This window comes from Hyaena hyaena, unplaced genomic scaffold, assembly GCF_003009895.1.
Source record: "Hyaena hyaena isolate Hyena2069 unplaced genomic scaffold, ASM300989v1 scaffold_596, whole genome shotgun sequence".
NCBI classification, from domain to species: Eukaryota; Metazoa; Chordata; class Mammalia; order Carnivora; family Hyaenidae; genus Hyaena; species Hyaena hyaena.
In genome coordinates, this window is record NW_024081228.1 from 1,213,800 (window position 1) to 1,238,865 (window position 25,066).

The 25,066-nt window shown below is 35.8% G+C and overlaps 1 protein-coding gene across 6 annotated transcripts in view; it reads left to right on the top strand.

Moving 5' to 3' along the window:
• Positions 1-25,066, top strand: part of PTPRK (protein tyrosine phosphatase receptor type K) — a 561,746-nt gene that overhangs the window by 532,605 nt on the left and 4,075 nt on the right. For 3 of the 6 annotated variants that reach the window (XM_039256923.1, XM_039256925.1, XM_039256924.1), the window contains 15 exons: positions 1,483-1,667; positions 3,336-3,423; positions 4,525-4,601; positions 4,797-4,814; positions 7,422-7,458; positions 8,972-9,069; positions 9,485-9,601; positions 13,458-13,612; positions 15,728-15,863; positions 16,094-16,243; positions 17,141-17,314; positions 20,616-20,747; positions 20,884-21,009; positions 23,630-23,793; positions 24,308-24,443. In XM_039256923.1, the coding sequence (XP_039112854.1) occupies positions 1,483-1,667; positions 3,336-3,423; positions 4,525-4,601; positions 4,797-4,814; positions 7,422-7,458; positions 8,972-9,069; positions 9,485-9,601; positions 13,458-13,612; positions 15,728-15,863; positions 16,094-16,243; positions 17,141-17,314; positions 20,616-20,747; positions 20,884-21,009; positions 23,630-23,793; positions 24,308-24,443 (1,793 nt within the window). Of the gene's footprint in view, positions 1-30; positions 305-1,482; positions 1,668-3,335; positions 3,424-4,524; positions 4,602-4,796; positions 4,815-7,421; positions 7,459-8,971; positions 9,070-9,484; positions 9,602-13,457; positions 13,613-15,727; positions 15,864-16,093; positions 16,244-17,140; positions 17,315-20,615; positions 20,748-20,883; positions 21,010-23,629; positions 23,794-24,307; positions 24,444-25,066 lie in introns of those variants that run through there. The other 3 variants (XM_039256926.1, XM_039256927.1, XM_039256928.1) reach the window with 2 other exon arrangements.

Consider the following 25,066-nt stretch of genomic DNA (forward strand, 5'->3'; position numbering starts at 1 on the left):
TGTGCGGTTCTTTTTCTTTCCCTTCTCCAGGAAGAAAAAATGTTTATCATGGGGACAGCAATTCATTTTTTGCCATATCCTATTTGTAGAGTTGGTGATAGAACAGGCAAATGTACCAGCACTTGAAATCTGTTTCACTGTTAATTAAATATCGTTCTCTACAGTATGCATTATCATTAAAAACTAAAATTCCCCTAAGAGTGTACTTTCTCTTCTGTTAATGAATATGGCAGTATAAATGCTTTCCAAAGTAACACCCTTAAAAGAGTTGTTTTTATTTTTATTTTTTTTGAAAGTGGTAAGTTTAAATGTGATAAATATAAGCATGCTTTTTCTCATTGTAATGATTAGTGCTGTGGTCATTAAAATAATATTTATTCTTCATAGGTATAATGTTCTTGTTCATTTCTTCCTTATGACATAAAGAGAGTTGAAAGTTTCATTTTAAGCTAATGACACAATTGGGATGGGGCCTACACTTAAACGTGAGTGGTGAGGGATTCTGTTTATTTTAATTGATTCATTCACTGAAATATTTATTGAATGACTGCTTTGCACCAGTCAGCAGGAGTAAAAAGAAAAATATGACTGTATCTCCATACTTTAAACATTAATAATTTAGTAAAAAAAACATCAGTAAACAAAGTATTGAAATGTACAGTAAGTGAAATGACACGTACATGAGGAGGCCATGGAAACATAAAGAAGGAGCTATGTAGTTAAGCCTGAATGGGCCAGGAAAGAATTGCAGAAGAACTACCTACACATTTTGCCCCAAGGATATACCCTAGTCTCTTTCACACAATGGCCAAAAATGTCAAAATATATTTACAATAAAAGCAGCAACCATAACAATAAACCAAAGGGGTAGAGACTGAGTCTAAATGCACATATAAGCTGGCTAGCAGACATAGTGGGGCCCGGGGATGATTCTGTAGAATGCTCATGCTTCCCAGTCTGGAGTGTACCATTCTAAGTGCCCCAGGGGGGCATAGTAGGCCCACAAGACTAAGGAGAGCAGCCCTATGGGGATGGGTCCCTTAGATTGGGTCCATGAGTGAGGTTGGGATATGGTTGGGAAGGAGTTTGTTCAGTTTACTCAACGATGAAAACACCTCTCCAATTGACAACTTGATCTTCTGGTCCTACTCTATGCTGCTATGACTGCAGCTACAAGAAAACGGAAGAACTCAGCAAAGTCTCCCACTTAGACTTTCTAAAAGTGGATCAGATGTCTCTACATCTCACAGCATCTGTTATCGTGCTGATATAAGCATAATACACTCTGACCTTATACCTTGAGCTGATATAAAAGGGCTTTGTCTTTATAGAGAAGTTGGCCCAGATCTATGCTGTATTTCTTTTTCTTCCTCCCGTTATCAGAAAAATCTTAAGTTCTTACAAATTTCTTTGCATAGATATATATTAAACAAGATAACTTTGTCTCTTTTTTTTAATCTTTTGGAATCTGAAAAATGCCAGACGAGAACCACAGTGCTACAGCTGAGTCCAGTCGTCTTCTAGATGTACCTCGCTACCTTTGTGAGGGGACAGAATCCCCTTACCAGACGGGTCAGCTGCACCCAGCCATCAGAGTTGCCGACTTACTGCAGCACATTAATCTCATGAAGACATCAGACAGCTATGGGTTCAAAGAGGAATATGAGGTAAAAGTTTCAATATTATGTTAAATTGTATTTCTAATCAAAATTGTGGAATTTGACACTTTTCCTTCCCTTTAACCTGACAAGGAGTGGAATACTCTGTAGACCCTCTAATCTTGTGTCATGAGAATATACTCAAATGTATATATGGGGAGAGGGCAGAGAAAGAATTGAAAGGGCAGTTTCTGGGGATATATCTGAGTCTAAATCCACTTGAAGAATTCTTCAATGTGTGATTCCAGAATTTTACTCTTGCTATTTAAAACCTGCTTCATTACACCTTTTATTTCCCCACTGACAAATCTATAACAGGAAACTTTGAGTTCCACTGTATCATTACCGATTCTGCCATTTGAATGATGTAATCGGTAGGTACTTCATTGCCTCTTTGCTTATTGACCTTCTGTTGAGAAGTGGGGTTAATCTTTGTCCTGCTCGTCACTCTTAGTAGTCTTGGTGCATTGTTGGTTGAGAGTGACCGGGAAGAAAACAAAGCACTTCAAATCCAAAAGAAGGATTGGGAAATTCTTCTTCCAACTTTATTTCCCCTTCCTACTCAATCCAAAAGACCAAGATTGTTACTGCACAGGAAGGAATTTAAACTGAATATCTCAATACACATAATATAGTAAGAAGGAAAAAGTTCTTTTGACACTCTTCACTTACGGAGAAATAGCAGTCTGGGTCATAGAAGGAAGTTCCTCCACCACCATATACCTACCACCATACACACATATTTAAAGTGAAAGAATCCAAGCAGTACATGACCATCTAAAATACACTCAACTTAATGAAGAATCTTCCAAGCTCTGTATTTTATTGACTGATTGCTTGTATACCTGAGTTTGGGAGTGAATAAAATTAGCTTTGAATTTTGCAAGTTGGTTTTAGACATATACCGGAAACACTAGGCTGTGACAACAAAATAGTGTAAGGAATTATAATATTCTGCCAGAGCTGGGTTGTTTTTTTTTTTTTCATTTCATGTGTATTCCTGTGTACCTCACTTCAAAAACCGTTGACTCTTTGAAGACCCCATTTCCTGTGTTGAGCAAAGTTTAAGCTTTACTGCAAAAAGAAATCTATACCCGTATTTTAAATTGCTGCATATGGTAATTAAACCAATCAGCAAAGTCATCTGTTCCAAGATTCTTGGATATGGTGACTCTTTTAATTTTCATATGGTCCCTTGTTGTACATTCTCAGTCCTTTTCATGATCTTCAAAGGAACTGAAATGTGATGTATTGCACACGATTTAATGAATAATTATGGGGGAAAACAGATTTTCTTTTTCCTGCTATAAATGCTAAAGGAAAAACAGTTGAAAGATACTCATTAAAAGTAGTTTTGAAGTTTTGATGCTTTCTCTGCTTCCATCTCTCAGAGTTGTAGCTATCTTAAATTTGAAGTAGTTTCAAGATCCTTTTTTTTTTTTTTCCTAAAGTTGTTTTTTGTCCTCCATTTGAACTCAGTCCCATCCAAAATGAACAAGCAGGAGTCCAACAAACAAGCTTTGAGGTCTGAAAAGAGAACTTATTTATCGCTCTAGGACTTCCTTCCTCCCTGAGGAAAGTGGCTTGTACTATTTTGATCATCAGAACAGATAAACCTCATTCAAGAAAAGGAGATAAATTCAGTTGTCTTGTTACTTTCTTTTTTTTTTTTTCCAGAGCTTCTTTGAAGGACAGTCAGCATCTTGGGATGTAGCTAAAAAAGATCAAAATAGAGCAAAAAATCGATATGGAAACATTATAGCATGTAAGTTCTCGTACAATTCTTGGTGAATGTAAACATTGTGTGTATATGGTTTTAAACTTTAAGAGAGTCCTGGAGGGTGGCACATCTGTTTATAAAGTAATCTGTTTAATATTAAAACAGCATTGGCTATTGGCAGTGACTCTGAAATTATCATGATCTTCATTAATTAAATTGACTCAGACTCTTCACCCTGTGGAGATAACGTGCTGTTTGATTTTGTTTGCAAAGGTAGGCGTGAGGGTGTTATTGACAGCTGAGAATATCAAAACAATAAAAAAGAAAGGTCTTTTCAGTGATAAATTGCTATAACACCTCTACCAAACTTATTCAAGGCGCGAGTGTTATTCTTTCCACATAACCTTTATTTTTTCCTTGGAGCCAGTGTCTGATCTCCTGTTGCTATGTTGTTTATCATTAGGGACTAATTCCTCATTAAGTCTTGAAGATGTATACATGGGATCAATAAATTAGTTGTCGTATGAAACCACAGAACAGTAAGGAAAGTAACATACTTTAGCTTGTAACTAGCTAGTGGTATGATTTACTCATACCACTCAATTCTCAATTTAAATTATTTTAAAATATCTTCTGAATACATCAGAATTCAACCTTGACCCTCAAGAACTAAGAAGTTGAGAGCGGGGAATCAAAATTCACTCTAGTTCTGTGGCTCATTTTCTCTAACGTGCAGTAGGAAAGGATCCCACCTTTCCTAAAACCATGTCTAGGAAGCAAAATTCAAAGTTAGAGTTCAGTTCTTTAGACAAATCCAAGACTCAAATGATGATTCATCAGGTATTAGCACGTTCCCTAAAAACTTCCTAAGTGTAAAGATGCTAGTCATTGAGCTTTATTAACAGAATATCTTAATAAGTAATGAGCTCATTAGACTTCCTGTATTTCTTTAAAAAAATTTGAATAGTATTTTATTATGGATAAGCTATTAATAACCACTGAATTATTTTAAGTCTCTCCCAAGTCACTGTCTCAGCACAGAGGGTGAATTTAATATTTTATTTTTAATTTATTGTTTGATTTAAAACTTTTTATTTTATTATTTATAGTAATTTCCTTTATTATTTAATTATTAAAAAATTTTAGATGACCATTCCAGAGTAATTCTGCAGCCTGTGGAGGACGATCCTTCTTCAGATTACATTAATGCCAACTACATAGATGTAAGTATTTTTACACTTTAGTGTGCCCAATTTGTTGGCTTATATATGTGAATCTTTTTGCTTGTTATTACCTATAAAGTGATTGCTAGCTTTTTAAAATAAAGAACAAACTGTACACTTTTCCTTGTTCTACGTCCTAGTACTTACTGACGTTGTTGTGCTTTCTTTCACACCTGACTTTGGTTTGGGCTGTAGATTTGGCTGTACAGGGATGTAAGTACCACTATATGTAAATAACAGCACCCTATTATAAATATTTACTATAACTACTTTTAATTACAGTTATTACTAATGCTTAATACTAGTTATCTCTGCATGCTTCACCTAATTAGCCTCATACAGTATATCTATGTCATTTTTTTGTAACTCCTTTACATGTGTGAAGATCTATTTTACCTCCTTCCCTTTTCTATGTTTAGAAAAACAGGACCATTTTTAGCTTTTGACAAGTTAGTATGTACTCGAGTTTTATTTGTTGATGATTTCTGTTTCTGGCTTTTATTCTTACCCTTCCCCAAACATGTGAGAAGCTGGATAGTATGATGTGTATTAGTGTTTCTGAAATTTTACTTTTTATATTTGACTTCTGATGTTAAAAATGGGTAGGAAGACTATTTTGTGGTGTGTGGTATTGGCTTGTAAAGTATTAAAATTACTTAGGCAAAACAATGACTAAATTACATTTGTAAAATACATATATCACACATATATATCGAATCATGCATATCAAAAAGTTTCTTTTGATCCTATGTTCCACTGTTACATTTTGGTTACAAACATCTACATGCAAATTGTTTATTTAATGGAAAGTAATTACCAAATAAAAGATAAAATATTGTCAATGAAACAATGATACTATATTACATAGAAGAAGGACAGGCCCTTTATTCATATTTCCTGGGTCAGAATCATGCTGGAAATCTTGGGAATCTCACTCACCTCTCTATGCCACAATTTCCTCATCTTTATTGTGAGAATAATAATAATAGTACTAATCTCATCATTTTGTTATAAGAAATAAAGTAATGCATTAAACATTTAGCACAATGCCTAGCAAATATTAAGCACTCATGAAACTTCAACCATTTGTTAAATAATTCAAACCTAGGTGTGCTGAGGTTAATCAGTTCAAAACATGCATTAATTGTTAGGCAAAAGTTGGAATTATCAAATATTACAGCATACATGTAGTATGCATTTATAGGTATATAAGAGATATGAAAATGAGGCCCCAACTTTTTCTGATTTCCATAACTAAGAAGTGACATTTGTCACATTCACTAACTTCATGTTTTATAGTTATTTTGTGAACTGTCACTATTTATATACTATTTATATAATTAACTTTATCTCATATAGTCTCTGAGTATACTGGTTAATATTCTGATCATCAATTTACTCTCATTTAATATTTTAGGTCTATCAGACATCTCAAAAGAGAAAGCGAAGCTAATAATAGTCCACTCTTTAGAATTAAAACTTCAACAGTTTTCTGACAAAATAGGTACTTGGTCCTACCTCTTCGGTTTAACCTTGGTTTTCTGCCAAGATATATACACTGGAGCCTCGTTATAACACTACTTTCTGGTTCATATGATAAAACTCTGTGTTCTAAATGAGACTCTGTTGTTATCCAGTCTTTTTGTTAAGACCCCAGTGTATTTTGGCTGATTACTACACGATTCCTTTATGTTCCCTTTCCCATTAGTTCATTATACTTATAAAAGAGTCTTCTGTCTTGGTAAATTTTTCATGAAAAAAAATGGGAGATGAAATGCTTTATAAAGCTTGGAAAAACTTTTCCATGAAAAGTCATACTATTTGGTATTAAGAGGAGATTGAAAACTTCAAAATTTGCGGCAGGATCATGCTCCACCTATTATTGAGGATCTCAGTTTACATGCATTTATATGTGCATCAAGATGCCCACACCAAAATGCGGACAAATTGTACCACAGGCTTTTGCTAAAGTCCTTTGATAAATACAAAACAAATTCAAAGCTTAACCTTATTGTACCATTAACAGTTTTGCTAATCATGATGTACTGGAAATCATATCAATTGAGAGCAACTAACAACTTATTTCTTATCAGGAATAATTTCTTTGTTGAAATCGTATTAAATGTTTAAGCACCTAAATCTCTTGGCACACTAAAAAGAAATAAGTGCTAAAGTTTTTGTTCAGGATACGATGCATTTTATTTAAAACTCTTTTTTCCCTATATATGTGTGTACCTGTAATTATGTGTGTGTAAATTAATATTATCAACACACACAAAATAGTTTTGGCAGATTCCTGAACATATTATAGTACAGGAATATTCTCAAAAATATCTCAGCAGGACTTTGACTTCATGCACACATGCATTGTCCAGCTCTAACATTGGAATGTTCTGTTATTTTTTTATGGTTCTAATATGTCGTTGTCCATCTGTAATGAAGTGTGTTGTCCTTTTGGATGATAAGATGAGAATTAATATTTTTGAACACAATTTGCCAGGAATGAATGACTAAAGATTAACATGAAGGCATAAACATTTTAGTAAAACCAAACAATATCTATGAGGTTATTCCTTAGCAAACAAAACTCAATTATGCAATCTATATTCTAATCTGAACCCTTAAAACATTTAATTTTTGTTTTATGTTTACCTTTCAGATAACCTAGGTTTGAGAAGTGAACTATGAGTTCACTACTCATTTCTGGACTTTTTACTATAACTTAATCTTAACAGGTGGTTGTCTTCATCTTTTTATGCCTTCATTCATTTATTTCTGATACTGATGTAAGATGATAACCAATTTGTTCTCCTGTTTTAGGGCTACCAGAGACCAAGCCACTACATTGCAACTCAAGGTAAAACATTGCCCTTTTAAATGATAAAAAGCAACCAAACTCGCTTATTCGTCCATAGGCTGTTTTTTGCAATTTTATCTGACTGAGCTGGGAAAATATCAGATCTTCTGAGACTGCTCTTTATTCATTTGTATAATACACATTGCTTTATCTGTGTAAAACATATATAAAGTAAAGCTTGATTTATTTTTTGATTAAAAGTAAACAAGAAGCTGCTGATTTGCGACTTGGGTTTCAGTATGCCGATGTCCCAGAACACTCGTCAATAATGCTGGACAGAGGAATTAATTCTTTTGATGAAAGCAAGAGAGGTCTCACCTTGGATAAGTTGCCTTTTTGTGTGTGTGTGTGGCATAGCCTGTGGCCTGGAATGGGGTAATACCCAAGACCGATATTGTTATAATGAGATGTTAGGCTGTCTTCCAGCAAAGTTTTACAGGCTACGATGGAGACAAAACCAAGGGCGAAAGGGAACTTCGTCACGTTCATTCTGTGTAGAAAATATAAAAAGGCAGAGAAATCTTGTTACACTGGCACACTGGGGAATAAGAGCATCCTTAAACTCCTTCAGTTATCTCTCCAGATTGACCACTGGCCGTCAGAAGCCTGCACAGTTACTTATTTCTTAAGAGAAGGAAGTAAAACAAAAGCTATGTTTGCTCTTTTGACAGAGGTCATTTTCTAAGTATTTTCACATACCTTTGGGTTAATTGAGTTGAATTGTAAGTTCTTGAAAGTTAGAAAGATCATCCGTGGTGAACCATAGTCTAGTTTCATGGGGGGAGGAGGTTGTTTTGTTTTAATTTTTTTAATTATTTATGTTTATTTATTTTTGAGAGAGAGAGACCGAGCGCGTGTGGGGGAGGGGCAGAGAGAAAAGGAGACACAGAATCCAAAGCAGGCTCCAGGCTCTGAGCTGTCAGCACAAAACCCTACGCAAGGCTCAAACCCACGGACTGCAAGGTCATGACCTGAGCCGAAGTCGGACACCCATCCAATTGAGCCACCAAGGAGCCCCAGTTTTGTTTTATTTTTTTAATGGCACTGAGTAGAGTATAACCCAGTAGGTGATCTCCTGTCTGGAGGTGATAACGTAAGGTTGAGATGTTTGCTTATAAGTATGGATGTTTCTTCATTAACCCTTAAAAATGTACTGTTTCATAAATGATGTGGGTATATCTAATTGGTAATATATGCTGTTTGGTAGATAGTTGTATAAGACTTCCTATTTTTTTCTACATGTTTGAAGATGCATCAGACTAACTTAGTGACAGATATAAACAAGCTAGAAACTAGTGATAACTTCTTCTGAATGGAAAGTATAAAAGGCAAATTGAAAAAAAAAAATGTTGTATATGCCTATGTTTTTGCTATAGTGTGAATTTAGATACAAACTGAATTTAAGTAATTTTGGCAACTTTTTGTGTTAGACCTTATAAATATATACTTCTTACCACTTCTTGTAACTACAAAATTTCTCTGATAACATAATATTCAAATTAATTTTTCAAAGGCCCAGTTCATGAAACAGTATATGATTTCTGGAGAATGATCTGGCAAGAACAGTCTGCCTGCATTGTGATGGTTACAAACTTAGTTGAGGTTGGCCGGGTAAGAGAAAAAAAGATTCTTTTTCTTATTTCACACAACATGAGTGTAAATTGAGTAGCCAAACATAAAACACTTAGAATAGAATCTCATTTAATTGTGTTAAAAAATCATAGGCATAGCATTTCAAATGAGTTTTCCCAAGTGGACCTTTGATGGCTGAGAAACTGTTTGATTTCTTATTGAGTAATAAAAGAAACTTTAGAAATTTTATATTAAATTCCAGTTGCATCATTGGGCATATATATTGTAATGAGAGTATGCAAAGTTTTTCCATTTATTGTGTAATAGATTCTTTTATCTCATCTATAGATTTTTTAACTATATTTTTACTATAACCTAAAGAGTGACCACTGAAATTAAATCATCTTGGTTAATGTGTACTCAAGTCTACCAATATACCCTTTTTGTCATTTAGGTTAAATGCTATAAGTATTGGCCCGATGATACTGAAGTTTATGGTGACTTCAAAGTAACTTGTGTGGAAATGGAACCACTTGCTGAATATGTAGTTAGGACATTCACCCTGGAAAGGGTAAGTACCCTAAATCTGTCTTATAAAATATGTATATTGAAACAGTTTTTTTCTCTTAAAGCTCCTGTCAAGATTTGTTTTTTGATTATACTATAAAATCCATTCATTCATTCATTCATTCATTCATTTATTCATTCCACAAATATTAGTTGAGAGCCTGCCATGTGCCAGGCATGTTTATAAACCTTGGGATACATATTAAATACATAAATGCTTTCTATTTTGTTTTTTTTTTCCTTTCTTTTTTAAAAAATTTTATAATGTTTTACTTATTTCTGAGAGAGAGAGGCAGCATGAGAAGGGGAGGGTCAGAGAGAGAGGAAGACACAGAACGTGAAACAAACTCCAGGCTCTGAGTTATCAGCACAGAGCCTGATGCAGGGCTTGAACCTACGAACCGTGAGATCATGACCTGAACCAAAGTCGGATGCTTAACCGACCGAGCCACCCAGGCACCCTGAATGCTTTCTATTTCGAAAGGTGATCTACAATCATGTGAAAAATCATAAAACTAGAAAATCAGAGAAAAATCAATAGAATGGGAAAAATTTAATATAAGCCAAAAAACAAAAAAAGAATAAATTAGACAAAATCTAGTTCCTTAAAAAGATCAACGAAAGAACTAAACCACTGTTGATTCTAAATGAGAGATAATCAAAACTATGCAATCTTAGAAAACACAAAAAGGGTATAACCCTAATTATACTTGCTGTTCGGAAAGCAATACAAAATATTAAGTGTAAACTTGGAGATACATTTTAGTCTAAATACCCTTGTATTCTAAGAAATAATAATTCTCAAAATTTGACCAGAGAAAACTTAGAAACGTGAATAGATGATAGAAGAAACTAGAATCTTAAAGATTACCATGAAATTGCACTATTGTTTTATAGTTGAGGTTTCTTTAATCTTTAAGGAACAGCAAATGCTTTTGTCAGTAAAACTATTAAGACCATAGAAATCCATTAAAACCAACCTAAGTATATTCTAATTCTCTTAAGTTTATTTATTTTGAGAGAGCAAGTGGGGGACGGACAGAGAGAAAGGAACAGAGAGAGAGAGAATCCCAGGCAGGCTCCTCCTCGCTGACAGCACAGGGCCTCATGCAGAGTATGAACTCAACGAACCCTGAGATCATGACCTGAGCTGACCCCAAGAGTCGGATGCTTAACCAGCTGAGCCACCGAGGTGCCTCTATTCTAAAAGCTAGCATAACTGTGATAACAGGACAGATCAAGATGGCACTCTTTCACACTCTTCTCTCTGCCCTTTTTTAAATCTCTCTCTCTGTGTATGTACACTTTGCAGACCAATTTCTTTTAATTGAAAAAACTTTAAACTAAAGTATTGAAAATTTGAAACCCAATGTGAATGAAGAAAATGTCACACCATGATCTATAATGATTGTTTTCTAGGAATGCAAGGATATCACCCCTGTGGTAGGAATCTAGCCGAATATTTCATCACGTCTTCCTTAAAGGAGCAAAACCATATGATTTTATTCATAGATATTGAAGTACTTTTTTTACTTTTACTTAAAAGACATTTATAGAAATAATCTGTATTAGGGAAATGAGGGGGCAACTTAAACATGGTAAAGGTGATTCAACAGTAACTAGTAGCATGCATATTAAGGAGTGCAAACCCTAAAGACGTCACTATTTAATCAGGAGTGTGATGTGGATAATCATTCTCACGTATTTAAAAGTTGGAGAAATTCTAGTAAATGAAATAAGACAACAAAAGAAATAAATTACTTAACTATTAGAAAAGATAAAATTATTTTTACATGAAATTATTTCATACTAAGAAAACTAGAGATAATATTTTGAAATAGAACTGATAATCTTTTAAGTGGCTAATTTAAGATAAATATTCATTAATGTTAGCTTTTTTTGTATATTAGCAGTAAACAGTAGTAGACATTAAAAAATCTCTTTCACAATGATAAAAATTTCTAAAGTATCTAAGAATATATTCAACAAGGATATAGGTCTTAAGTCACCAAATCCTCAAAAGTGTATTAGAGGACATAAAATAGGATCTGAATAAATAAATGGAGATGTACCATGGCCTAGAATCGGAATATTTTATATTAATACCACTTTATGTAGTTAATGTGATACTAATTGGAACATCATTGGATTTTTAAAATTTCTTTTCTTGTAATTTAGAATTGGAAAACAGAAGTTTGTTTTTTTTTAAAAAAAACATGTATTTGAATATTACTTAGAAAACTTTAAATGAAAAGCAATAAGAGAGTGTGCATTGCCAGATATTAAAAAGAACATTTTACCGAAGTTGACTAACAAGAACAAGGCCCTTACAGCAAGCAACTCCAGTCAAAGGATTAATATGAAGGAGGGGTAATTGTCTGAAATCAGGTCTCAGAACAATTTTTTAAATTTATTTTTTAGGTGGGGCACCTGGGTGGCTCAGTCGGTTGAGCGTCCGACTTTGGCTCGGGTCATGATCTCACAGTTCGTGCGTTCGAGCCCCGCATCGGGCTCTGTGCTGACAGCTAGCTCAGAGCCTGGAGCCTGCTTCAGATTCTGTGTCTCCCTCTCTCTCTGACCCTCCCCTGCTCATGCTGTCTCTATCTCTCTCTCAAAAATAAATATTAAGAAAAATTTATTTTTTAGGTAAGCTCTGTACCCAACATGGGGCTTGAACTCATGACCCCAAGATCAAGAATCACGTGCTCTACCCACTGAGCCACCCCAGATCTTAGAACAATTTAGTGATCTTCCTCACTAGAGTTGACTTGAAAAATAGTAAAGAAAGTGATTTGTTAGTTGCATGATTCATGAAGACGTTTATCATTGTCACTATTATAATTACCTGTTGAGCCCTGCTGTGTGTAGAGTATCATGTAAGAACTTGAACTAGAAAGAATAAGACTTGATCTCTGGCTTCCACAGGTTGTGGTGTTATTGGTCCATCTGTCTAGGACAGAATCTCAACTTACTCAGTGTGTTTCATTTATTACAGAGCATTTTTCTCCCTTTAATGATTGCACAAATGAGATGGAGATATCACAGATAGAGTGCAGTTGGAATTACCTAGATTTTAGTGAGGTTTTTCGGCTACAAATGTGGATTCTTAAAAATAAATTCTGCAGCATTCTTTCTATGCTCTCTAAGCTGTGCTACTACAATCTATGGGCTTCTTTTAACCGAAAGGTAAAATCTTTGAACTGTGAATTTAAATGTTCTCTTAAATTATCCCAATAGGAGAGCTGGCATAACAACGAGGCTTCCCTTTCATTTTGTATTTTTGTTACTATAGGTAATACTCTGTGCTGCATTGTTTCATAGAATTAGGAAACACCGTCTGCCCAAAGAACAGGGTAGCTGTCTGTATATTTTTGCGAAACAATCTAGAGTAGCACTGTCCTGGAAAATCCCTTCATGCTGTGCTTCAAAACCATTTTCAACATGGATAAGCAAGGCATTAAAATCTTTTTGAGGCGAGAAGCTAGAAAGTTGCTTTTATTCACCGCTTGAAAACTCGGTGCTTGGGTCAATAGGGCAGCATTTTAGCTTTCCCGTTTTTCCCTCTTCTAATAATTTTATGTGTTGTCATCCCAAGTAAGGAACGGACTGTCAAGGGTAAATAAAATTTACAGAGTTATAGAACTGAGCAAGATGCCTAATTTCCTTTCTTTGGCAGTTATCTGACAATCAAGATAAAGCTCCTGGGCCAGATAAAGCTCTTGTTTAGATCCCCTAAAAAACATGATCTTTGGTATAGTCTTCATTGTTTTTTTCATTGTCAACCAGGTCTAGTGCCTGTGATTGTGTTTAATGGCTTTATTCTGGTTCTTTGGAAAACACTTCTTTACATGTATGCACAGAGGGGGTACAATGAGATCCGTGAGGTTAAGCAGTTCCACTTTACCGGCTGGCCTGACCACGGAGTGCCGTACCACGCCACAGGGCTCCTTTCCTTCATCCGGCGAGTGAAGTTCTCCAACCCTCCCAGTGCTGGCCCCATCGTCGTGCATTGCAGGTAAGTGTTGGACCAAATGGCCTTGACTGTCTACAGCCAGCCTTTTCAAGGCAGCAAGAGACTCAAAGCACAAAGCAAAGGCCTGCTTGCAGGGTTCCAGCTTACGTGTGTTACAGGTAAGGGAAAACAGCAATAAAATAAAAGTTAGCTAGGAGGAGGACATATAACAGAAACTGAAAAAAATAAATACATTCATCCTAATGTGTGTAGTGCTGCTCACAAATGGGAGTGTGGAAACTCTTTTAGTAGCAACATCTGTGTTTGGGGGTTGTTTCTTTATACTGCTTTTACAAACTCCATATTGTATGGAATGATAGGTTAAAATAGAGATTTCTTGCCAATCTAGTAAATTCCCAATAGAATCCCAGCTTTTAAAACTAAATTTCAGACATACAGAGTAACTAAATGGCCTAAATTGCAAGAATTTGTGCTATAAAACAGCTATTTAAGAATTTAAAACAAAAAATAAAAACCATCCATCAGAGGACCTTGAAAACTACATCAGTGAGAGCCAGCAAATATGTGCCAGAAAAATGTGAACATTATATGCAGGCTTCCTTCTGATTAGAAACGTCTCTTAAAACAAGCATTCAGAGACACTAAAAGCAAATTACATGGCCTCATTTTGAGATGTGAACAGAAAACTATGTACTGAATCTGAAAAGCTTTTCCTAAATGCTGCACACCATTCTCAAATACTATCCCCTCCAAGCTACATAATAGGTTGTACTTAAGCATTTTTTTTCTCAAAGTACAACCTATTCAGAATTTAAATGACCATATATAAAAGAGGGGAAACAACACAGAGAATGAAATAAAAGTAAGGCATTCCATAAGGATCAGATACTATACACCCTGAAAAAAAACATCTTCAGTCCTCCTCAAGAAATCTGATGTACTCTTCAATTACTTTCCTGTCTCAAACCCTGGGAACAGTGATTGAGAAGATGGTAGGCAAAAAAAAAAAAAAAAAGGAAAGAAAGAAAGAGAGATACAGTATCTTCTACTTAAATTTCTTAAAGAACAGTGAGTTTGAGAAGTGACCAAATCTGGACAACAAAGAAATAATGTTAATAGCCCATCTATGCATTTAGAAAATGAGATAAGTGGGTTTTCAATTCAGGAGTGTCTTGACTTATCATAGAGGTTTACTTTCCTATGAACTGCTTGCTTCCGAAGCCCTCCAAGATTCTCAGAGACTCTCTTGGAAACAGAAGTGTCATTTTCCACTTAGACTCAGGTATCTGTAAATGTATGAAAAATAGGAAGCTGACTACCAAGTGAAATTTCCCACCCTCCCCCCTAAAATCCCAACTATATCTTGTTTGCTCCTTGCTCCACTGATTTTTATATATAAAACTGAAGAAACATTCCAAAGTGGTGACATAACCAAAGTATATTAAGGTTCAATTACTGAATTAAATACAGTAAGATAGTAGCTCTCTTTGTAACCTGTTAACAATTATATCCTAAACCTAACTATTCATTTTTATTTTTCCTTCAGTTCACCATTCAAATATTCCTTTTACTATTGGTCTCCTCCTCATTGATAACCACCATTTTCCACCCCACACTCACCATTAGCACTTCCTTTTAACCGTGAAAGTGTTTTGGAATTAATTTTCTTTGCCTTGGTGTTTATAAGAGTCTGTAAGACTAAAACAGTGAGCCAGCATTCTCGCATTTTGTCAAAGGACCCACAAGTACATGAGTATGAGTATTTTAATTTGAGGTTAAATTTGAAAGCATGAATCCATCCTTTGGTCAATTCTGAGCTTAAAAATCTATGCTCTAGATTTGCATAAAATGGAGACTGCGAAACAGAGCTATGGAACTTGAACAAAATGTGTATGTTATTTTTAAAACACAATTTGATTTACAAAGTTTAGAGCCTTGAATTTTGAACTCTTGTTCCAATCTTCATTTTACACCAAAGCAAGTACTCTACGTGAAGTTATTTGTACATTAAATGTTTACAGAACACAAATTACTTCTTGCAGTTTGTTGAAGCAGTTTGGTTCCACCTATGTGAAAGGTGAAAGGATCGTTAATCCAGGTTGCGTGACCATGCCTCTTGGATTTCTTCAGATTCGTTTCATTTTTTTTTTTTTTCAGTGCTGGTGCTGGACGAACTGGCTGTTACATTGTGATCGACATCATGCTGGACATGGCTGAAAGAGAGGGTGTTGTGGACATCTACAACTGTGTCAAAGCTTTAAGATCTCGTCGTATCAATATGGTCCAGACAGAGGTGTGTGTTGCTTGTTGATTTATCTATAATGACCTTTTTCTTTTTTGCTTTCCAACATTTATCAAAAATAATAAATGTTTTTCACATAGAATCAATATTAGCTCATCAAGTCATATAGGAAAATATTGATATCTTTATTAATGTTTCCACATAGAGAAAATTCTTTGTATTCTCTACCTTTGATGACAGAAAATTTTTATTAAAATGGTGTGATGTCTTTTCTTTCTTAGGAGCAGTACATTTTTATTCATGATGCCATTTTAGAAGCCTGTTTATGTGGAGAAACTGCCATACCTGTCTGTGAATTTAAAGCTGCATATTTTGATATGATTAGAATAGACTCTCAGACTAACTCTTCACATCTCAAAGATGAATTCCAGGTATTTACTTATTTCTAGAGCCTCTTTTATGAGCAACTTACTACAGTGTGTGCTGGGCATTCTTAATTCTTCTAAGGAAGGTCTTTCAAGTCAAATTTAGAACCTTTGACCCTATTTTAAGTATAATAAAATACCTGTCTCTTTCATTATACATATTGTGGAGTCACTTTCGTATTAATGAGCTCATATCTGCTGTTTCTGGAAGGGCAAATGAGTTCAGACTCAGGGAAGGGTTTGGGGAAAGGTATCATAAAAGTCAAATTTGGTGGTGATTTGTGTGTATTTACAACCTTTTTTTTATGCAGCCTTACGGATTTTAACCTTCTGTGTCACTCACAATGTGAGATCAAGCACATTAATAATGATAGCTGAAGTTTGTACTAAACATTGTCTCTCAATAACCCCAAATGTTTTCACTGTCCTTAAAACATCCCTGAAGGTATATGAATATGCAGTCGGGAGTAGCTCTGGAAAACTAATACTTTGATCCCTTGTGCATTCCTCTTTCTAGCATGTCACACACAGTCTGTCTTTAAGTATAGCATGCCAAAACGTAACTATAAATGATAGTTTCCAGTGTTGATGGTGGGTCATCATTATGGGCCACTCCGATTCTATTTTCTTTGGGTAGGCAATGCATTTTGCAGGTAGCTATGGTGTTTTGCTTCCCTTTTCCTTTTGAAAAGCACAGCGAACAATGTGTATCTTTTGTTTCTTTGTCACTTCTCAGGCTTCCTTAGCTCTAACTACAAAGTCTATCAGTCTGTCATCATGGCAAATGCCGCTGCCTTGTACAAATCCTTCACTTTGTACCTGGCCTCCCAAATACTTCAAAGGTCTGCATTATGCTACTGGATGGGTCACTTGCTTTTAACCTTGGTTCCCTTTTCTTTTTAGACCTTGAATTCAGTCACCCCTCGACTGCAAGCTGAAGACTGCAGTATAGCGTGCCTGCCAAGGAACCATGACAAGAATCGTTTTATGGACATGCTGCCACCTGACAGATGTCTGCCTTTTTTAATTACAATTGATGGGGAGAGTAGTAACTACATCAATGCTGCTCTTATGGACGTAAGAGACTGCTGCCTTTGTTAGTGTAAAGTGTCACGAAAAGCTACATAATGTGATGAACACTGGCTGGTTTTCTTTTCGGGAAAATTAAAATGGCCTAGAAAGGAAAATTGGAAACTTTCATTGAAATACAATTTTTTTTTGGAGAATGATTTTGAATTTCCCCCTACAGGGATTCTTAGGAACTATAAGTTTTATGCTTCATTGTAAATTTGGAACTTGATTGTCAATTATTATATTCTTTCTGGGTAACTGCAGGTGATATTTTTCATCTTAATTATTTTCAGAAAAGAAAATCATGCTTATGTGTTTTGAATGTTAAGTTAGGAATGAATTTTTAAAACTACAGAATGCCATTTCTTACTGAAGTTGTGTTAATTTGGGACATCTGTATATCTGGCATTTAATGTTCCAATAATTTAGAGCTAACCTGTTTTATTGGCCGTTAATTAATGGAGACCATTTATAAATAACTAGAGGAAGGCACCAAAGATACCATGTTAATACATCCATCATAATAAAAGAGCTTTCTTGCCCCATTCCAACCTTCATAAAGTGTAAATGGTAGAACACATCTTCAGCAGGTTAGCATCCCATAGACAGAACAACATAGAAAAAGAGTTTCAAGTTAGTGTTTGGCTACTTTACTTGGTTATCTTGGAAAGAAGTCAGAAAGCTGTCCAAGTTCAGAATCCTTTTATTTTTTTTTTTTTTTTTTTTTTTTTTTTTTTTTTTACAAGCCTGGCACAAAGGTCTATTTTATTAACACTTAAGAAAAGGGAGCTGATAGAAGTGATAACAATTTTTCTAAGATCACACACTCTATACAGTGGTGAAGCCAGGACTGGAACTTTGTTCAGAATCCTTTTAAACAGCTCATCTGTGTTTATAAACAATTCTAGGTTTTGCCTTTTAATGTACGGAACCATAGTGAAGAGAAATTAGAAGTCAGGATTCATTCCTGTATGACTGTTAATGAAGCCTTCTGAGTTATTGCTCCTATTGTGTTTTCCAAAATTAGTTCCTGACAGTAGAGACTTAGAAAGCCTGCATTCTACTTCTGAGGCTAGTCTTTTAGTCGATTACTTTGCTCTTTTTATGCTGAAGAGCAGAGAGGTCTAAAGACAAGCTCAAGTGAAAAGTTCCCATTCTTGGCCGTGACCCGAGTTTTGCCTAGTCATTAATCATATCCACTGAAATCACACTGGATCCTCAATGTATTTTTATTCCCATTTAACTGTCTGGAAAGGCAAATATACTAAATGCAGAGAAAACACAAAAGACCTTTTTGTTTCTGAGTCTAGATTTGGAGTTTTAAAGGCTGTGTAAAAAGGGGAAGGAGAAAATACTATTAGGAAACAGATTGATGAGACACTTTTTGTCTTTTGGCATCTATCTCTGTCAAATTTTTCTTAATTTCCAGGTTGTTTTCTAGTCAAGATGAAGACTGAACCTTGTTCTCTATCTGTTTCAACTCTCTGCTTACTTCCCTATGATTCAACATAGATACATTTTATAACTGAGACCATCTGCTGGATTTAGTATGGTAGTTGGGGCATTAGAAAAGTTAGGTTTGGTTTGTCTTATAAGAACAGGGCTCATTGGTCAGCACTTCCCACTCTCCCTACCCTCTAGCAATGTCCTCAGTATTCTATATCCTTGGGTATGCCTGTAAAGAATTAGTAGGTAAGGCCAAGGATTCCATGATTTCCATGCCTTGGTGTGCTCCCGAACTTACAGAGGAAAGAAATAGGAAATCATCTGTCTTTGATGTCATCTTATTCATCTCCCCTCCCATGTGACTCAAAAAGTGAGTAAATAGCTTACCTTCCCATAGAGCAGACATGTAATTGTAAGGAAGGTTTAATTATTTCTTCTAATTTTTTCTCATGAGCCTTCATACCTTTTGGGGGAGATACTCACCCCAACTGCAGGTGACACTTTGTGAGGCTTGAGGTCATATAGAAGCAGCCAGGTGAACTGCCAGTGCTCAGATTTATCCCACAACCTTCCATGAAGTGGAATGCCATGGTTAGCAGCACTTCCCAAATGGTCATAGGATCAGTGTTCAAGAATCAGTTTCTACACTGATGTTAAAACACTGGAAAGACTTAAAGAGTCCTATGAGTTAGGGGATCACTGACATTTTTTATTAGCATTAAAGAAATCTATCTCCGGCAACAGTCTAGTTATTTTTTACAACCTATTTAAGTTAATACGTAGAAATATGGATCATCGGTCTGCAGGATGACAGATTGCCCAGATGAGTATGCCCTCTCCTTCTGGGTAGAGATAATGTGTTGTGTCCCAATTAAGGAGCACTTGATAAAGGAGAGCCATTCCCTTTCTGGTCCCTTATGGGTGGGACCAGGAAGTGGATTTTCTTTTTTGGCACTTTAAAAATATTAAGTAATTGAAACTGTTGATATACATTGATGTAACTAACTAACCATTAATATACATGAGAAATGCCCAAAAAACTGGATGTGCCTATAAGATGTGTAGAATGTACTGATAATATTCACATAATGTTAAAGCACTTGAGTTTGAGGTGTATGTAGTTTTACTTATTTGAGGTGGAAGAGAACCCAGCACTTATATTTATTAATAGATGATTAACAGATGGACAAATAGGTACATAAGTATGTACATACATACATACACACACAGCAGGGAATTTTGTGCCTTCTGCCTCTCAGACCAATTACCTTTGAAAAACTGAAAAAGCCCCCAGGTACCTCATTGAGGAACTTAACCTTGAGAAGTTCTTTAGTACCTCCTTTTGTATTTGTCCTATACTTATTAATCTCTTGTTTTTAAATGTTTTTAATATTTGTCTTTGAGACAGAGAGAGACAAAGCATGAACTGGGGAGGGGCAGAGAGAGAGGGAGACAAAGAATCTGAAACAGACTCCAGGCTCTGAGCTGTCAGCACAGAGCCCGATGCGGGGCTCGAGCCCACGGACTGTGAGATCATGACCTGAGCCGAAGTCAGACGCTTAACCGACTGAGCCACCCAGGCGCTCTAATACTTACTAATCTCAACAAACTAAGACTTAAATTCTTATCTTGAATTGCTACAGAGACATTGAAGTCTTACCATCAGATTGAAAGATTACTAGGTCCAGTACATTCCAATGGTCCAAATCTATTCCGTGACTTATGCAACCACCTGACTCCATCTGCATGTGAAGCTATCACCTCTTACTTGGCCCTATATTGAAATGTATTGAATTTGCTTGTACACCTGATCATTTGCCTTAAGTTCTTATGTTTTTCCATGTACGCTGTTTCTTTGCAGAGCTACAGGCAGCCAGCTGCTTTCATCGTCACACAATACCCTCTGCCAAACACTGTGAAAGACTTCTGGAGATTAGTGTATGATTATGGCTGTACCTCCATTGTGATGTTAAATGAAGTTGACTTGTCCCAGGTTAATGGCTATGGGTTGCTTTTGTGTAGTCATACTTAATAAAGTAGTAATAAAATGTTAAAGTCTGTTTCATACTACCCTAATTAGAAAAAAATAATGCCCATTTTTTTTCTCCCCCAAAACATTCATCATCTAGGGCTGCCCTCAGTACTGGCCAGAAGAAGGGATGTTACGATATGGCCCTATCCAAGTGGAATGTATGTCTTGTTCAATGGACTGTGATGTGATAAACCGGATTTTTAGGATATGCAATCTAACAAGAGTAAGTCATTAAAATTTCAGCTGAGCTGATCAAGAGCAACTGATCATAACCATGTTGGGGTATAATTCCAATCAGACAACAGGGAGAGTAGAATTAATAGGCATTATATAATCAGTCCCAGTGCTAGTATTCATTGGTCCCAGTCCCAGTCAGTATCCCACTGGGACCCCATCAGTGCCAGTGCTGTATCCCTTGGGTAAATTCCTAGCAGTGCTATTGCTGGGTCCTAGGGGTGTTCTATTGTTAGTTTCCTGAGGAACCTCCACACTGTTTTCCAGAGGGGCTTTACCAGTTTACATTCCCATCAACAGTGTAGGAGGGTGCCCGTTTCTCCACATCCTCGCCAGCATCTAGAGTTCTCTGATTTGCTACATATATGACTTTTCTTAAGGTTGACTACATGTCTTATTAGTATTGGTATCCAGTGTGAAAGAGGCATATAATTGAAAAATAAGAATATAATAGTGACTAAAAAGCTTTACTTTGAGAGGAAGAGATGTGTCAGATCAGCCATTATGGAAAGGCTCCATGTCACTATTCCAAGTCCTGCATGTAAGAGAGAACACCACAGCCATCATTGATTCTCCTCCCACTTACAATTTCAACTTTCTAAATGTCCCCATGTCTGGCTCTGCCCAGATCTGTAGCACCAGCACGGGTACCACTGTGCCTTTTCCCAGCAACAAAGCAGCAGCTGTGTTCCTCTCCTTGAGTCTTCACATGTTTTACACTAAAGGACAAATTAAGTTTGGGATCTCTCCTTCAAAAAAGCAAAAAAAAAAAAAAAAAAATACTAATAAAAACTGTTTAGATTGGGTAACCAAATAGTAAGCAAAATTTGAAAAGAAAACATTATTCTCTTTTTAAAGAGAAAGATTACTCTGTTTTTAGAGAAGCAGCTCTATGTATGTGTATTATTTTAAGTGTATGATTCAGACTGTCATATTTCAGTGTTTTCATATCAAAATGGCTATATATGTGTTTCTGGCTAATATGTCTATATGTTTATCTATAAGAGGATAAAATCATATCCAATTCTGTCGCTCATTTTAGTGGAGAAAAGATAACTTCAATCATGTCATAATATTCGTGCATATCTTAGATGTTAATTTAAATGGAATCTCGTTATGTCTGCACATCTGTTCCATTATGGTTCTGGTAATATTTTAGCTGAGAAACCATAGCTGCTAAACTAAGAAAGTAAGACTTGTCTTTTAATTGAGCTGTTTATATGAAAAATATTCTAAAGACAGGAACTGAAATCTCTGTTACATTTTTTTGTCAGCATATTTATTTATTTATCTTCCTCTATATTTGGTGCTCCAGTCCTTATTAGGGCACGATTTTTTCCTGTTCCCGATCTTATTTAATAGCATGCACTTCATCAGATATTTAATAGGCACCGATGAGAAGTTGAATATTGGTACTGGTAGGTCCTTGTGATACGTGAGCCCTGGCCATATGGAAATTCAGATATGATGCCTTATGATATGGCATACTCATGTATTGCAAATTCTTTCTTACATTTTTATATGAGGACCTAATGTACTGATTCATTCATTCAACAGTACTATTCTTTGGAATGTATTTTGCTAGGTTCTAGTGATAGAGAGTTTAGAGGAGAAAGAAAGAAAGAGATTTCCTCATCTTAAAGAATTTATATTTTGTCAGGGAAAACAGCATTGAACAATTCAATCCTTTATTTACAAATATGTGAAATTTTAGAGAAAAGGTACAAAATCCAGAGTGGTTGGGTGATCTAACAATAGCTGAGTGAGTAGAGAAGACATCGTTGGGGTAGTGATCTTTGAGACAAAATTTGAAGAACTGGTAGGAGCTATTTGGGGGTGAGAGAACCAGCTATCATGGTGTTCACAAGACAGAGAGGTTTCCCAGGACACAAATTTCTGTTCAAAGACCAGAAGATTTCCAGGCAAACCCAAGACAAATTGATCATTGTATTTGGGATTGAGAGAGACAAACAAGGAGATCTTTGAAGCCAAATGGAGAGTCTTGCAAAGTTCTCAAGGCCAGAAATGACTTGAAAAATTGATTAAAAGACGGTCAGTGTGTCTAGGACTTGAATAGTGTATTAGAATAAAGGGAAGATTGGGAAAAGAAATGGAGCCATATTGTGTAGGAATTTTTAAGCCATGGCGTAACATGAATTTTAGATAAGATCATTTGGAAGCCATTAAAGTAGGGGAATGATAAGATCATATTTGCATTTCAAAATAATCATGATGCTGCAGTAAGAATGCTTTGGAAGGAGATCAAAGTTTATTCAAGGAGATCAACTAAGGAGTAATTATCATAATTGGTACTTGGGCATATGCGATGATGTCAGTGGCGATAAAGAGGAAGAATTTGAAAGTTATTTAAGAAGTGTGATTGATTATTGGATATGGGGTGTGAGGGAAAACCTTATATAAAGGTAATTCTCATGGTTCTTGCTTCTGTAACTTAGAATGTTTCTGTACTGTACATATTCTGGACTTACCAACTAGACCCAATCCAGTATAAATGGCATTTATATCATGGTACCATTTTGTCTGCATCTTCACTTTTTAGTAAATATTCTGGTCCCAACTTTTACAGAAAAATACTTTTCCTTCCACAGCCACAAGAAGGCTATCTGATGGTACAGCAGTTTCAGTATCTAGGGTGGGCCTCTCACCGAGAAGTGCCTGGCTCCAAACGGTCATTTTTGAAGCTGATACTGCAGGTGGAAAAATGGCAGGAGGAATGTGAAGAAGGGGAAGGCCGGACCATCATCCACTGCCTGTGAGTCTGGTGCCTCCACTTGGCCACGTGAGGGCCTTAGTGCTCATTTCCTTACTAGCTTTCATTATTTCTGTTAAAGAGTACTCAACTCACATCTATAGATCTCCAGAGGTGTTATTTTAAAATAATCTTCTGTCTCATGATTCTATAATTAACTACCAATTTTCATTTTCATATTTTTTAAACACTGATTATCCTATAGCTATTATATGATTTAAACTCTTTTAAACACTATTCTGAACCACTTTTCTGATGTCCACCATTTACAAATGTACCAACATTTTAAGGTATCAAAGTTGCAGCGTCTTCCTACGCATGAGCTACAGAACTAATGTCATGCTCACACATCCTTGCTCTCTGCCCTCTAGGCATACATGCATACAAATGAAGCAACATTAATACAAAATGGAAAAAAAAATTAAGATCATGTTTTAATTAACTAAACATGTAAGATTGTGTGACCTCTGATGACCAAAAGCTGCTATCTAAATGCCCTCACTTTCTTTGCTTCCAGAAACGGTGGTGGGCGAAGTGGTATGTTCTGTGCTATTGGCATCGTTGTTGAAATGGTGAAGCGGCAAAATGTTGTCGACGTGTTCCATGCAGTCAAGACACTGAGAAACAGCAAGCCAAACATGGTGGAAGCCCCGGTGAGTCAGTCTTAGACATATAAGGGAGCACAGAGATTAGATATCATATATCTACTCATTGGGTTGACTTCATACACCCAAGGGAAATCAGATGTATAAATGAGTCTTTGTGGTGTGGAGACTTTTACTGCCTAACTGATGAATTGCTGAGTATCTCTCTCTACCCACATAAATGTAATCACGTATCACAAAAACTTAATGATGAAAAACTATTTTCACTTAATTTGGGAAAAGTAGTAGGATTTTTTTTCCTGTTTTAGGAAATAAAGTAAACTTTAGTAAATGGTTCTATAATAAGAATAAATTTTACTATCTAGACTTTATTCTTGCTTATTTTTTTTATTTTATTTATTTTGAGAGAGACAGCACGAATAGGGGAGGGTCAGAGAGAAAGGGAGAGAGAATCCCAAGCAGACTCCACGCTGCCAGTTCAGAGCCCAATGCAGGGCTCAAACCATGAGGTCATGACCTGAGCCTAAACCAAGAGTTGGCTGCTTAACTGACTGAGCCACCCAGGAGCCCTGCTTATTTTTATTTCTTAAAGCATCTTGAGTTAGCTGGCAAAACATTAATCCACTGGATATACTCATGGATTAAATCAACACTTTAGACACCTAATGCCC